The following is a 16,689-nucleotide window of genomic DNA, read 5'->3' on the forward strand; positions in this document are numbered from 1 at the left end:
ATTTTATTTTTTTTTGGTTTCAAGTCTCGGATTTTTGGCTGAAGCCTTAAAATATAATTAATTTTATAACTCCCACGGAGAGCGATGCACCTTAATGCATACTCAATACTTACCTACCCGTGGAGTGGTGATATGAAAATCTGCGTATTTTTATTTTATTTTTTTTTTTTTCCTCTAATAAAACCAATTTTTTTTCTAGAAAAAAATTCAACATTTATTTAGTAATCAAAGTTAAATAAATACAATTAAAATGTATATAATCCACATCCTGTTCAAACTAAAAAAGTACTTGTATTTGCGCTCAAAAATTTTCCATTAAAAATGTTTTAAAATTTCGTTCGATACCTTTAATGAATTTTCAATAAGATTTCACCCAATATTTCGCCATAATCTTTACATTTATCGAATATTAAAACGAAACTCGTTTATCGCGCTCTGCTCTGTATATCCTTTTCCATAGATACGCCCATGTATGTGTGCATGTGTATGTATATGTTTGCATGCATGCCCTTACGAGCTAAAACCTTTGAATTGGTTTCTTTTGCCTTGCAATTGTTTTAGTTCTACTGGATATGAGGGTTTGGCTTAGTTAGTTAATACCGTTATGTGTATGTATGTATTTTCAAAATTTAGCTTTGCCTTATTTGTATGTGAATAGTTTGTAAATAGATTTTCTGATTTAATAGTTACTCTATATAAATATTTTTTAAACATTTGTTTATCATTGTTTTTGTAAATATAATTTTCACTACTGTCTAATGGTTAGTGGGATAACCAATAAGGTACCCTGTGGGCTTTTGAGCTATACCTTACATAATCAGTATTATGAATGTATTAAATGTTTATATCAGATTTCTGTTTTTCTTTTTTTTGTTTTTTGTTAAGTTGTTGGCGCTCTTTGTTTGATTTGAATTTGTTGCGATTTTGTTTAGCTCAGTGTAACTAAAAGTATACTTTTGTGAGTTTTTATTTGCTCTCCACAAATTAAGTAGCGGCGGCAAAAGACGACACCTAAAAGTAGACTAAATTAAGCGCTTACTTTAGTTATGCTGGCTGCCTACTTTTGGGAGTTCTTGGTGACGCAACTTTCTCCGGTAAGCTTTTAACTTGGCGTGTTTCCACACTCTATGCAAATTTTCTAAACATTTTCAAAAATAGCTAATTGGAAATTAAATATTAACTACAGTTAGCACTTCGAGCGCCCGCTTGATGCGTTTCGGTTGAATTTATTTGCATTTACAAAATAGTTACTTTACAAATAGGAGCTTTCAGTTGTTTTTCCAAACCGAAACGAAGTGATTTTTAAAATAATTACCCTAATTATGCGCGTTTTTGTAGTGGAACCTATCAACTTACGCTATTTATGATACTTTCGCACAGTCGCTGCCCACGAATCGGAAGTTAAGCGAAGTCGATCGGAGTTAGGCGCAAATTTTCCATTACCGAAATTTGAAATAGAATATTCTGCTATTCGATTAACTTTAATTGGCGCTAAAGTCATCTAGGAGCTTTCGCCAGAGCTTTATTGCTGAGTATTTTCCCCTCTGACAGCTGGCGCGGCAATGGCTCGGTGCGAATGTATGTAGGTCAAAGCCTTTTTCTTCTATAATGCGCGGAACTCTAGGAAATTTTCGATTCAGCAGCTTCGAGGACTGCACAACTCCTTCCGCCTTCGTTCGATCTGCTTTCATAAATTCTCTAACTATTCCATTTTCATCACACAGCAGACAGCGGCATCTGCTGCTCAATTCCTTAGTTTTTTTTTCACTTTTTATGATTTATGCGTATGTATGTGTGTATGTATGTAAATATATATTTATGTGTGTTAGTTATTAGACTAAACGCATTTTTTCGAATTTCTTAGCTTCAAATCAGGCTTCCAATGCGAGACGCGTCATTTCCTGCTCATTGACGCTCCACTTCAGTGGCGTAAATTGCTGACGTTTTCGGTTTTGTTGTCATAAATATTTGTGTAGGCATTTTTTTGCTAGACATCACACATTTGTTCTGTACGCGTTGGTGAGGAGAGAGAAGAAAAGAGCAGAATGGAAGAAACAACAACACAAACCACAAATGAATACAAAAGCATGTAAATGTCGTAACGGTATTTGTGGAAGCGTACAAAAATAAACGCGCGCAAAGCGTTTGCATATTTTATAAAAGGCAGGTTCTTATTATTTTGGCGGGTGCTGCATATATAATGAGTAGAACTTTCAAAAGCTTTTAAAGTGATTTTATATGTTTATATGAGCTTTTGCAAAAGCATCAAAAGTAGCTGTAAAGAAAAGGTTAAGCTTAAAAAAAAAGTTGAGCAAAAATCGTTAAAGCGTCATGCAGATTATTGATTATTTTACTTAAAATCATTGAATTAATTGCTGAGCAAAAGTGTGATATATAAAAGCAAAATTATAAAAATATAGAAAGTAAAAGGTTGGCGAACTATATTAATAAAACAAAAATTTATTACAAAAAAAAAAAAAAAAATAAAAAATAAATTAAATTATCATAAGAAAAATAAAAATTTTAGAACTACTGTACTGCAGTGATGAGGCTTAGCTAATCTAATATATTTTTTCATGTTCTTGCGCATTCTGTTATAAAAGTGTCAGAGCTTAAGTTTGATCTAAAACTGCTCTAAGTGGCTTCCACGTGCTGTGTGCGGGTTGCATGCTAATCAAAGGTGTGAGGACCAGGCCTTACTGATTTTACTAAAATTAACAAACGACTCGAAAACAGCCTTAAAACTTGCCACAACTGGGCTTAACACTCAAGTTAGTGCGTCCCTGGCGTCATCTGTTACAGAGATTTTGAACTGTAAACGAGGTGGGTTGGTTGGTTGGTTTTTGTGGTGATTCTTCCAGAATCCAACTAGCGTTTCCGCACCATTTTGTTGCCACATCCTCGTTACCAACTTGTTTACCAGTTATTTACGGTATGACTATATCCAGTCTGTGCGGTTTAAGAAAAATGAGGTGGGAGTCTGTGCTAAAATTTGTTTTTTTTATTTTATACCAAATTTAATGGCGAATTATTGTTGGTGATTTAAATTAGCCAAGACAGCAATTCCAGGGCTTATTTTTTATTGAAAATTCAACTAAACAAAAATTTCCAGTGTTTACTTATAAATAGTTAAAAATTTACCAATTAAACTATTGCTGAAAAGATTGACTCATTAGCAAAATCCATCTATTTCCCTATGTTTGTCCACTTTTTATATTGAGCCGTGGCACTGTGCGTCATCCCTTTTCTCTTTCCTTTTACTCTGCATCGTTGCTCGTCTGCAAAGTTGACGCCATAATTTATCTATCCCCTTTTTTTCATACTTCTTACCTTACAAAAAAGAGACGGACACCATATTTGAGTGGAAATGAGGCCCCAGTACTGGCTCCCCACATACAAAATAATTTTATTCAAGATTCTTTGTGACTCATTGCTATTACTTTCTCAATAATTGAACCACCAGATAATTTTTCTGAGTGTTTTAGGTGCCTCACATTCGAAATGAGCTGAAAGAGTCCGCATAGACAAATTCGAGTTCGAAAAAAAAAAATGCGAAGGAAAAGGCAGCATTTCATAAAATCAAGGTGGCCGTATTGAAGAATACACTACGGAATATGGAATACAATTTCATGAAATTCACTAGTATCCGGAAGGCTGTGCATAAAATTATTTGGCAGGAAAGATCGTGAAATTGTAAAAATATGCATTTAATTCTCTAGACAAGGACCAAGGAATATTTGTTACCTCACTGGTTGATCTCAAGCAATGTGAATTCAAATCACTATTTACAATTCGTTCAGTGATTTGTGGGTCTCACCGATAGCCGAACGAATTCAAAACTGTAAAACTATACTTTCATTGGAGAAATAAGAGTTCTGAGGCCGTTTGAAGTAACACCGGCGCCGAGAGACTTGATAGGGGCTCTGTTAGAAACTAAGTCAGTGGTTTTCCAATCAAAATATTTTTGACAAAGTTTATACCAAGAGATTTTATATTTGAAGATGGAAACGTCATTCGTTCGGGGGAGTTGAAAGTAGTGCAGAACAATTTGCAGCTATCCTAAGACAATGCCTTCGTTGGCTTGAATAATCTGTTTGAAAGATGTTGAGCAGCAGAGGAAAAGAGCGACAGAACTCAAGGCTGCGCAGATTGAAGTGAACAAGTAAACGTAATTTTGCAGTGACGTTGGACATTTGAGCTACAAAAATTTCTCAAAGTTTATGCATTGGCGAGCAAAGGTGTATGAGTCCATGAAGAAAATGCGTAACATACCTTCTGCTCAAATATGAACGAGACGTTATCAATTAAACGGTCCGCGGATGACATATGGCAAAAATAAATTTTTTGTTTTTTGGTAGGACTGTTATAAGCTTACATGGCAAATTTCAGCGTGATATGTCACATAGTTTGATTTCTGTGCTACTGTAAACAAGTCAAGCTCGAGTGTGTTCTTCGAATTCTCTTTTATGACTTCAATTGTCTCAAAATGTTTTCCACGGAGCGGCAACTTGAGCTTGGAAAACAGGAAAAAGTTACATGCGGTGCTTACGGAACGATATTAACATTATTTTTGTTCAAATAAGCGCGAACAAGATGTGATGTGTGAGCTGGTGCATTATCGTGATGCAAGAACCATGACTTGTTGTCCCACAATTCCTTCCTTTTAAGACGAATGTTCTCGCGCAAACGCTTTAAAACGTCTAAATAATATTCAGCGTTAACCGATTTTGCGATTTGTGCGATTTTCAAGCACAATTTCCTTTACTTTTCCGATGTTTTCGTCGTTTACTGATGTTGCTGGACGACGTTCATGAGGCAAGTTTTCAACCGATGTACGGCCCTCTTTGAACGATTTGTACTACTGGAAAACACGTGCACGCGATAGAGCAGAGTCCCCATAGGTTGTCTGCAACATTTTTAAGGCGTTTGAAACCGAAATTTTGTTGGAATAACAAAATTTCAAACAAATTCTTTGTTCAATTTGAATTTCCATCGTTAAATTCGAAGAACACACTCGAGCTTGACTTGTTTACAGTAGCACAGAAAACAAACTATGTGACATATCACGCTGAAATTTGGCATGTAAGCTTATAACAGTCCTACCAAAAAACAAAAAATTTATTTTTGCCATATGTCATCCGCGGACCGTTTTATTGATAACGTCTCGTTCATATTTGAGCAGAAGGTATTCGGTGAAAAATGTTTAATTCGTTGGTTTTCTTAACTTTTTTGAATAAAATATAAATTATGAAGAAATATAAAAATAAAAAATAAGATGTAATAATTCGTTTTATATAGTAGGGGGAAAAAAGAATTAGGGATTAAGGCCATTTTTCATAAGCAAATATTTTATTTTATTGTTTTAATAAAATTGAAATTAAAATATTTTTTTGTTTTGTATTAAAGAATAACAAAAAAATTGCAAAACCTATATAAAAAACTTAAAAATAATCTTACAAATAAATGTATATGCGCGTAAAAAATGGCGGAGAACTTAAGGATAGCTTTTTGTGTTTAAGCAGCTTTGTGTATGTACGAGTATTTGTATATAAACGAACTACCACAATTTTTTTTATTTTTGATAAATTACATTCTCAATATTTTCCAAAAGTCAAAATTTAATAAAAATATTTACGAATATATACAAAAACGCCTAGTTAAACTGAGCAGGATTTTTTAAAATATGGGATTTAATTTTTCTTATAAATATACGGGCATATTTTTTAAAAGGTTATGTCTGTAGAAGATATGTATGTAATTTTTCTAATATATATGTATATACATGTAGATATATTTGTTGGCATGTTAATTCAATATTATAAGGAAATATTTTATTCAAAATTTACAAACTTTTAGTAGGCTAAGCAAAAATTACCAATGGCTACTTAACTTTCGTTTTAATTATTATGAATTACTTTAGTGCGTGATTTCGCGTGCTAAACTACATTCGTATGTGTGTACGTAAATATTTATGCTACTTGGTGTTAAGGCTGGGGACACAGGCAAGGGGGTGGGCTTGTAATTCGTGATAGTGGTGCGTTTTAGGCGTTTGAGCGTTTAGCAAAAAGCAAAAAACTTCTTAAAAGCTACTAAGTGATTGAATTTGTTTAATTTTTTTAATAAAATTTCAGAGTTGCAGTTACACATTTCATGGATACAGAAGTGAGAAAGATGTTGGTTGTGATTGTAGTGGTAGAAGTGGATGTGGAGGGGGCGCAAGGCTTAAGGCGGTACTACTACTGCTCTGACAACTCAAATACAACTGACTCGGGTGGTACGGAGGACGCTGGCGGTACTCTTAGTACCTTTTGGCCGCCAAAGCACAGCGTTAGGAGCCAGCTGCTGCCGTTGCCGCCGCCACCACCGCCGTTGCTGTTCTGCATGCGCGCAGGCTGTGCGCCCACATTATTGTTGTTATTGTTGTTGTGATTGCTGATCCTACGCTGCTGCCGATAAGTGCTGCCACTGGATAGGCGACGCGCGGGTAAGTGTGTGCCGGTGGCGGCGGCGCTGTATCTGCGGCCATTCAAGCGGCGCGTGTTGGGCGAGTGATCATTTCTGTGCGCGTCGCAGAGAAAAGAGAACAAAGATGGGAAGAGAAAGAGATTATGTGAGTGAGTGATTGCAGGCGTGGGCGAGACAGAGAGGGAGAGAGAGATAGAGTGCGGGAGCGTGAGAAAACTGAGTTGCTAGCTTACCTTTTGCCATCCTGTGGCGTGCCACCAGCTTGCGCCTCGGTATCGGGTGCAGTGTTGTAGGCACCGGAGAACATTGAGGCACGCTTCGGCACCCATTCGGGGTGGCCGCGTACCGACATGTAGACGGCGAGGCTTTTTAGTAGAACGGTGCGTACCTGGTGAAGCAAAATAGACACAGTAGCAGGGAGGCACATTTATTAAAAATAAAGGAGATGAATGAAAAAATGCCCCTTCTCGTACTCACCTCACCATTTAGGAAACAATAGATTAAGGCGATGAAAAATCCCTGAAAAGAGGTTAGGAAATGTGTAATGTAGGACCACATGGCGAATTTCCATGGCGGCTTCAGGTTCAACGCAGGTACTTGGTACAATAAATTTGTGATACCCAGCAGCGGCAGCAGCACAATGGCCGCCCGTACTGCCTTGCGCGTCTGCTCGATATCACTGGCTTGGCTCTGGCGCAATTTCATTACCAATACGCGTATGATGTTCATGAGGAAGAAGAAGTTCAGCTGTGAAATGAATTCAAGGGGGAAAGAAAAATAGTGAGATATATAAACCAAGAAATCTTTAACGATAACCTACCAATATAACAATGATACGTGGCCCCTCCAGTATCCAATAGTACGGCGTCAAGTTGTAGTTCCATAGGCAGTCGTGCGCGCTGTCCGTGTACAGGGCGGTACATATCGCCCAGACGGTGGTCATTAAGACGGGCAAGCCCCAGCCGAGTAGCGAGAAGATGGCGTGCGGAAAGCGGCCCTGAAATACCGCCACCGTCACCATATTGTGCAGGTACAGACCCTCGATGAACATCCACATGAACATGGCGGTGCGAGCGTACTCGAGGAGCACATAGGAGGCCTCGCAGAGGTAGGGCTGTGGATGAGTGATAGAGAGAAATGAGGACTAATGACGGATTTCCATGATAGTGAGTATTCTCCGCGAAAGTTTGAATTAAAGCTATGGAAGCTTTCTCTGAATGAGCTTTTTAAGATTTATGCTCCTGGAGTTTACATGAATATGAGATATTAATTATTCAACTTCTATAAGCTCTTACCGTATTTTCGATACCCGCTGTACTCGTATTTGCTGTTGGCGGCTGACTGCCGCGCCGAAATGCCTGATCGAGATACAGGGTCAGTCGTATGATCACTTGGCAGACCATAGCGATGAAGAGATTCTTGTGAATTTTCGTGCGATTGTTGCGTAGCGACGAGAAATTGCAAAAAATGATGAGCGAGAGTATTAAAGCGATCAGCGAAAGGATGAGGCCGACAATCTCAAGGGTGCGCGTGCGACGGGCAATGTCCAGGAAGACCTACAAAAGAACCGATAATATTTAAGGTTTCACATTCGAAGTCATCTGCTTTATAGAATTGAACCCACATCGATATTTTCCACTCGCTGCAGCATGTCGTTGACTTCCGGCTTGAAGCAGGGCTGATAGTCCGTCCAGCCGTGAGTGCTGTTCTGTGTGTCATTGGGACGACGGCCCCAACTGCCATCCAGCTCACACTTGCGATTAGCGAACTCTGTGGTTGAGAAAGGGAGGGAGGGAGAGAAAAAGAGAGGATGAAGCATTTTGAGTTTTTACATTAAACAATTAAAAATAAAATTTTTTATTCTCGGCTTACTCAACTTAAGTGGAAAAATGAGCTTAATATTATTTCTGGCGCTCATCAACCGGCTTTACTATACTGTTTGTAAAAGGAAATTGTGTAACGATTTAACAAGCGATTAACATGGATGCCTCTCCTTCGCCCACCCAGCAGTGACGCGCTCATTTCATACTTCCGGCAAACAATAAAAATTTAAATTTAAAACTCAAAGGATTAAAATAGACTGCAGACCTTCGGCCACAAATGCAATTAAGATAAAATTTTCACACATTTGCAATGCGATGCTTGAATAAATCAAACGAAAATACGCACAGCCTTGCCACCTGATGGGTCGAGGATGTGCAACGTGAGCTGGCGGCGCAACAATAAAAAACTAGTGAAGTGCTATTTGCAAATGCGATGGATGGATGGACGATGTTTACCATTTGCTGCTTGGTGGAGGTGGAATCAGTGAAGAGGTGAAGATATAATGAGTTGCAAGCAGTAAAAGGGAAATGAAAAATTAATTTAAACACATTTTACTTTTGCACGCCACAAGTAGAGGGTCCTTTCAAGTGCGTAGATGCATTAGGCTGTTATTTTGTATTTTATTCGCTATTTTTGTTGGTGGACATGGTGTATTTAGACGACTGGCGGCAGCTGCAACAAAAGATGCGCAAAAACAGTTGACAGCGAATGTATGTTTGTATGTATGTAGCAAACATTCCACTTACTCACGCGCTCACTTTCATACCCTCACATACACTCACACATACATATTTTTGTACATATGTTTGCATGTTTGTGTCGAGTTCACAGCGCTTATTATTTATCATCTCCAAACATTTGCTGGCTCCATTTGCCACGCTAAGTGGCACGTGTGGCACGCATATGTATTTGTTGAAACGAAGTCTTGTATGAAAATTACAAATTTTTAGGTAGCAAGAGTAGTAAAGCCGGGGATGAAGAGAGTGCAAGGAGGTAGTTTTATGGCAATCGGAATAGAAAAAAAACTAAAACTGAAATACAAAGCAACTCATTCAACCTTTACAGTAAATTTCGAATATTTCCAATTAACTAATTGCCAAGGATTTAGGTGAACCGATAAGAATATTTTCTCATTAAATCTGTTAGGCTTTCAATCTGAGGGGAAAAGGTTCATTCAGTGAAAAGGGTAAGAATTTCCTTAGGCGTTAGATTATTCAGCCGGTTTCCATATAATAATGCAACACGTCAACAATATTTTCCTAATTTTTTCTTGATAGTGAAATAATGCAAGAGAAATGCCTCGAAAAAAATAAATCTCCGGTGCACATCAGAACTCGCATCAGAAGCATTAAAAAGCAATTAAAAAATCTAAGTGCATTTCCTAAGGGAGATGTTTGTTTAATCTTTCATGGCCCTTAGAAGTAAAAAAATCGGCTTATTTGTTATTGTAAGATTAATAATTATTAAAGAAAAAATATCTCAGGGATGCAAACTTTCCAAGTGATTGGTTCAGACGATGTTTCAGCAAGCTTCAAAAATAATGGAGTCTCATATAGTCAACATCGTCAATTTTGCTCCGAACGATTTGAATTAGGAATTAATTTAGAAAACTAAAATAAAAATGCAAAAAAAAGTTTAAGCACCTAAATCGAGCTCAATTATAATCCTGACTTTATCGCCGAATATAAAGTATAGCCATAATTGGTCTATGCACAGGTCACACGTGCATAGGTTGCGATTAAATTTTGTTTAGAGATTTTTGAACTTTTCACAAATTTTTGCCAAAGAACTAGCAAAAAACATTTTTATAAACGAGTTCCTCAAGCACCCAAGAGTTTCCTGATTAAGATTTTGAGGGAATAGTTTCAAAATTGGTTGGGTTGTGGCATTTGAAATAAGCGCGGCGACTGGGGGTATACCTTGAATTTTAACATACTTTTTTAAACTGAACTTAGAAGAGTTATAAAAAAAGCTTGACTTGACTTGGAGTAAAATTTTGTAATCAGAAATTGTCCATGAAGCAGCGTAAACGAGTATAAGCGGATAAAATGGAGTGAGCATGGTCGAGTCCAGCGTGTAACAGCGGCATTCCAATTGCCACTAGCATCTCAGATTAGCCCAGGCCTTAGCTAATTTTAACACCAGTGCAGAAGGCGATCCAAGAAGAATCGTACAAGCTAACCACTCACTTAGTTGCAGTGACCATAATTAGGGAATAACATCATTCAATTTTTCATTAACTCCTGAGATGTGGAAAGTGATTCAGACTGTTCTAATTTTAAAATCACCTAGAATAGTACCTCAAATTCCAATTAAGCTGAAGTGTGCCCTCATTTTGATCTCGTGTATGACTTTTCAGTTTCGGTTGCTAATTGCTTTCAAATCCAAATAAAGTATAGGGTTATTGTAATTGAACCAAAAGCTTGTCAATCAATTTAGGTCACGGCAATAAAACTCAGATTCTCGCCAGCAGGTAGTTGAAAGTCATCATCGAATGGCCAGTAAATGACAGGAGTCTAATTTACCAGAAGGTTGACAAACAGTTGACTTTCTAAACAAAGTGGGCCAATGTGCACACTGCTCACATATGTATAGTACACACATACACACACTCACACATACACTAAATAAATAATTCATCGTTTACTCACTTGTTGTGTCAATGCCATGCCCAACCGGTGGACAATGCATGCGCGCCAAAACGCCAGCCGGTGTCGGAGGCCAACAGAGGAACAGATCCCAAGTCCAATTGCAGAATATGCCTGTCAATGAAAATAAGAAGAACGAGGTAAGTGAAAATTAATTGACGAAATAACAGCTGAAATATGAAGTGTAAATGAGTTTTGAAAAATTGGTGGCTATGGAAGGAGGAAAATCGGTAGCAGGGACTTTTCTTTACTTACTTACTAATTTAGATATTTAGTAAAACTTTAGTTATTTTAATATTTAGAAATTCTTGGTGTTTTAAATATCCACTCGGTTCACTTCTATGTAAATATTTTAATAGCTTTACAATTTCAAAGAAAAAGCAGAGATAGCGGAAAAAAGTTCAGTTCAGTTCTCACAAATTTTCCAGTTTAATTGGCTTAATGCGCCGCTAGTTGGGCCACATATTAGAGCCTTCTTGTTGTTGGTTTTATGTTAATTTTGCAAACTTTTTTCTGCAGCTATTGCTTGGTTTTTGAGCTAAACTATTATAAAAAGCTTTAATTAGTTGGAAAAGCCGCATGCACATACACACACACATATAAAAACATACATATATACACGTATATAAGTAGAACACTTACACAAATAGCTGCATGCAAGCACACACACACTTGCTTTAGCATAAAATTCAAGGTCCTATTTCCATTTTATTTGCTTATTGTGGCACGACAAAGACGCTAATGCCATTTAAACAACCGTTAATCACATTGTAATGCATTGCTAAGCAGATTACCGGCATTATATCATTAGAGCAGGTAAATAAATAAATAATTTATGTGTAAATAGGTATGCAACATGAAACATTTGCATGCGTCCGCATTGCCACTCAATCGCGTTGTGTGGGCTGATGACAAAATAAGTCACTTTTCGAAGCTAAAAAAAATTGGAGTAATTAAAAAAAAAAAATCAATCAAAAACAAAAGGAAAAACTCATAATAGTCTAACTTCGACTAAATCATCATATCGTTTAACGGTCACATGTTTTATTTCCTTTAAAAGCGTATTTTTTATATACTTGAAAGTAGTGCCCCGCCCACTTTGTAAAATGTTCTTGTTTATGTATGCCTTTCTGTAGGTAGATGGATGAAATTATTGAAGTACCCGACTGGCACTTCCCACGTAGCCAACGGGCAGATATCTGCAGCCAACCAGAGCTGTTGATGTAACGAAGAAGGTTGTATCACTGCCCCGAGCTGTCGTCTATCTGCCAATCTCTGACATTTACAGGGAAAGTGCTCAACAGTCTCCTTCTCCAAAAGGTCTGCATAGCTTCTGCAATGGGGAAACTTAGCCCTAAGAGTTTGGAAATTGTATGGCGTGGAGTCTTCAGAGACTTTCTGCGTCCTGCATCTGTTGTACTGTGGGCCAAGGTGTTTTCGAAATAGCACACGAAGAAATGGAGCTCCATCTGATGTGCGCTTTCCTGAGAAATAAGTTGTGCAATTCCTCTTTAACAACGGTCAGAGGGATGCTGATGACCGGGTGGGTGACATCTGAGACCAATTCATTTGGAACCTTCCTGGCTACTAAATTTCAGAGTACTACCTTCGTTTAGTTAAGGTAATATCGCATTTTTGACTAACTGGAAATGGAAAGCTATATGAAAAGTGGGCGTGCTATTTGACCGATTTATTTGATTGTAAGTAAGTACCCATTTGGCCATTCCGTAGGCAAAATTTGAGCAACCCGGTTTTTTATAAATTTACAAAATTTTTCAAGTTACGAAAATTACCGTTACATAGAAAGTAGTAGAAATTCGCAATTAAGCATATTTTTTTCTCTGACAACAAACCGTACAACAAATTTGCTAAATTAATGAAATTTTTTTGGATTTTTGAAAGTTACCGTTATTAGGTATCTGCATTTGAGTACGTTAATTTTCAGTGTCAGTTCACCTTGGGTCAAAGGCAACATATGCGCCTCGTTTCTTTCAGTTAACTCAGGATTCAATCGATATATCGTTTACAGGGGAACAGAGGGACGGAGGGTCAGACGTGGCTAAAGCGGCTATTCCCGTCTTTCTGAACATTTTCGAATATAAATGTGTGCGTAGATCAATCTCGATTCATTAGGCAGTTACTGAAAACTGCCATGTGAACTAAATTGTGGATCAGAAGGTTGGTAATTTGATACAAACAAATATATATTTTTTTGAAATTCTGCAAAGATCTGGGCTCAATTTTCAATTACATTTTTTCATAACTTTTCCAGACTATAGGAAAATTGTTATTTATCAGGTCAATAATTAGCTGCTTTGCCACAAAATTTCTTTACTGGATACCAAAATTAAAAAAAGAAAAACAGATTTTAATCTCATTATGATATTGGATATTATTTCATTACGAATTATTTAGTATGAAACTATAAAAAAAAATTACAATAATTCAATAAATATTCAGCTATCATTATTACAAATTTCTCGGAAATATTTTAATAATTGCAGAAATTATCAGATATTAAGTATCTGCAGCGCTTGGGGATAGGCTTTAATTTGTAGTCAAGCACTCAACTGGCATCATTTAAAATTTCTCCGAAATATTTACATAATTGTGGAAGTTATGTGATTTTAAATATTTGCAGCGCCTGCGGCTAGGCTTTAATTTTTAGCCAGCTAAGCCAGTACAGGTGTTCCAACACGATTTTTAATATTTGAAGACAAGAAATTTATGCAAAATACGCGTAGCATAACCAGCCATTAGTAATATTAGTTGTTAGGGAAAAAACTGTTTGAAATAATTATTACAAAAAATTATTTAAAAATAAAAATATAATTTTACGCATTTCTGTAGAAACTGCAATTATGCAAATTACCACGCCTGGAAAGAGCGGTGAAAATTTGAAAAATTCTTGTGCCTAGTTTTGAATGGCCTGACCATGAAAGGCAGCAGGATTCGGTTTGTGGTCTTCATTTCGAGTGACACAAAGATTCCCCATCGGAATTGTATTTGAAATTCCCAACTTTCAGCATTTAGTTCTCCTCCTACTTGCCGCTCTTGAACCTTGTCAAATCAGCTTCAAATTGATTTAATTGCACATGTATTTGCATATGCGTGTGTGTGTTTTGCAAACTAATAGTTTTATATTTGAAAATATTACGCCACAAAAACAAACAAATATTAGCTGCTGCTGTGTGTGTGCTTTTTATGTTCACATCTAAATAGGAAATTTGATAATTTGATTGAAATTTCTGCTTTTGCTGAGACGACCCGCAAAAGCGAGCAACGATGCACCTTTGACATTATGATTCATATGCATGGGAGCATTATGATCTATGAATAGAAATTTGCATATGCTTGTGCATGTGTTTGAGGACATTTTCAGCAGGCCCACTTACTCCGGCTTTGCTCAACTGGTCACTGGCAGCGTAAAGGCAATGCATGCAAAAAAAGCGCATTTGCATTGACCGCAGGCATAGCCCGACTCCATACAAAGCTGGTGACATATATTTGCATGTGTGTGCCTTTTGCTGTCTGAGCATCACGTATTATTACATCAGAATAATTTTTTTCTCATCTCACATTTTCTGCTCTGCTTCATAAACTCGACATGGACTTGTCAATGCTTCCGGAAACAACACACGAATACAAATACAATTATAATATAGGAGGTCACTGGAAGGTATGAGCAAACTTCTCAAAGTTTTCTCTCACACTAGTTATGTGTGTGTGTGGGTATGTTGGTAGCAACGTTTCTTGCATTTTGATATAAATTATCTTAACAGTTTCCTGCACGTCTGCGTTGTAGGGATTTTCTATTGAGTTATACGCATATTTGCTTTGCACTTCCATATGAATTCACGTAACGCACTTACACCATTACAAACACGTACACCCCCGCTCCCACAGCATTGTGCTCTTGTTTTTTCGATAGTGCTACCAAGCTAGTCTCGAAGGTTCTGACATGTATTTGTCATAACGGATTTGTCAAGTTTTCATGTTCTCTAAATTCTGACTCGGCTTTGCGATTGCACTGACAGACGCTTACAAATACACACACATATTTGATTTATGTAATCTCTGTAATCGTAGTGTATTTTCTGTAATCCCGTCTGTTTTTTGTTGGCTTCACTGGCAATCCACTTTTTTCTACAATAATTTCTCCCCTATGTAGCTCGCAAATATTTACACAACTGAGCGGTAATTTCGATAGTTATTTAATCACGTGCCACGTGCCTTGTGCAGGTTATCTGCGCAGGGAGTCGTTGACCATTGAGGTGTAGCCAAAGGTTGAATGGAATCATTGAAGAATTTGAATAACAAATCAGGTATGGAAATGGCTACGTAATAAGTTCAGACTCCATAAGAATTTCAAGTTGGCAGCAAAACTGTGAGTGCAAGTCGCAAGATAATGGAGATAAATTCACAGAAAACTGGAAAAATCAAATAGCTCCAAATGAACTTAACTGGAGGAATCTGCAGTTAGCGTTCCATTTCTTTCAACAAAAACTTAATTTTCCTACACCAGCTGCAAATTTGGGTTTTTGGACATGGAAGCCAAATTGGACATGGAAGCCGTATAACAAAATTTAAGAGTGCAAGGGTCAGTGGTGTACGAACTATTTCGCCGCACAAACTCTAATACCGAACTAGCTCAATGAAAAGTTACTCGAAAAAATAGCACCATATCTTTAAATTCATCCAAACTTTGCAACAAAGAATGAGAAATGTTGAGAGACAGACGTCGGCAAAACATGGTGAGTTTTCGTATACGAGACTTTAAAACATTTCTTGATATTTGAAGATAACCGAGAACTGGCACATCATAGTTCCATGGCGTCAAAGTCATTTTAAAGCTCAAGTAGATCATCTGATTTCGAAATTTTGGAAAATGCTTCAATTTATAAGCATAGAAAAAACTACGCGACATGAAAGCAGCTACTTTCTCTCTTGAAGTTGTCTTTTGAAATATATGAAAAATACAAAACTCGGTTTAAAAGATAAAATTTAAAAATGAGCGTAAAGCCCCCCTAGTACCAAGCTGCCCTTACATTTGCTAAATATCACAACTTAAAATTTTTTGTTAGAACAGCAAAGGTGAGTTATCTCCCTTCTGAGGGAGAGCTGCATGAGTTTGTGAGCCAAGCTCGGCATTGAGGAGTGAAATTTAACTGTAGTTGATCGCAAAATGCAGTTAAAACTTTGTGAAAATGCGCTTATAACTCTAACGAGGTTATATGAGACGTTTAGACGAGGAATATTATTTTAAAGTAAGGTGAAATTCGAATGAATTAAATATTTTCCTTAAACTTATTGCTTGAAAACCCATAGAAACTGTTTCGATTTTGCTAAGTTTCAAATTCTTTTACCCTTTCCGCAATCATTTTCACATTTTCTCTTCCATGGAGCTCATCATTGTATAATCAGTTTCTGTTCTATTTTCCACGTTTAAATAATAAATATGAGATTATGACAGCGTGGTGAGTGATGCAGCAACACAGCACGCCATTTATCAGAAATTAAATAATGAAATTTTTAAGGGGAAAGTGAGAAAAGGGTTGAGTGGAAATTACATAACAGTAATGAGTAGCAGCGTGAGCTTTTCTGCAAAGTGGATGCAATCGTAAGTGGCTGTAATTTCCTGGGCGCGGATATTTTTCACTACAAATAATTGCAATGGCCAGTGGGTTGCTTTAATATATATTAGATTAACTAAGACTGTGGAAAATAGAAATAGGACACTGTACGAGCATGA

At 37.0% G+C, this 16,689-nt stretch overlaps 1 protein-coding gene across 5 annotated transcripts in view; it reads right to left on the reverse strand.

Moving 5' to 3' along the window:
* Positions 1-217: 217 nt before the first annotated feature.
* LOC128859315 (PDF receptor) overlaps positions 218-16,689 on the reverse strand; it is a 107,023-nt gene continuing 90,551 nt past the window's right edge. For 3 of the 5 annotated variants that reach the window (XM_054096217.1, XM_054096218.1, XM_054096219.1), the window contains exons 3-10: positions 10,941-11,051; positions 8,090-8,235; positions 7,761-8,021; positions 7,286-7,579; positions 6,943-7,212; positions 6,699-6,853; positions 6,306-6,558; positions 218-2,007 (exon numbers count right to left, since the gene is read on the reverse strand). In XM_054096217.1, the coding sequence (XP_053952192.1) occupies positions 1,906-2,007; positions 6,306-6,558; positions 6,699-6,853; positions 6,943-7,212; positions 7,286-7,579; positions 7,761-8,021; positions 8,090-8,235; positions 10,941-11,051 (1,592 nt within the window). In that variant the 3' untranslated portion in view covers positions 218-1,905. Of the gene's footprint in view, positions 2,008-5,432; positions 6,559-6,698; positions 6,854-6,942; positions 7,213-7,285; positions 7,580-7,760; positions 8,022-8,089; positions 8,236-10,940; positions 11,052-16,689 lie in introns of those variants that run through there. The other 2 variants (XM_054096221.1, XM_054096220.1) reach the window with 2 other exon arrangements.

The sequence above is a fragment of the Anastrepha ludens genome, chromosome 3 (genome assembly GCF_028408465.1).
Source record: "Anastrepha ludens isolate Willacy chromosome 3, idAnaLude1.1, whole genome shotgun sequence".
NCBI lineage: Eukaryota > Metazoa > Arthropoda > Insecta > Diptera > Tephritidae > Anastrepha > Anastrepha ludens.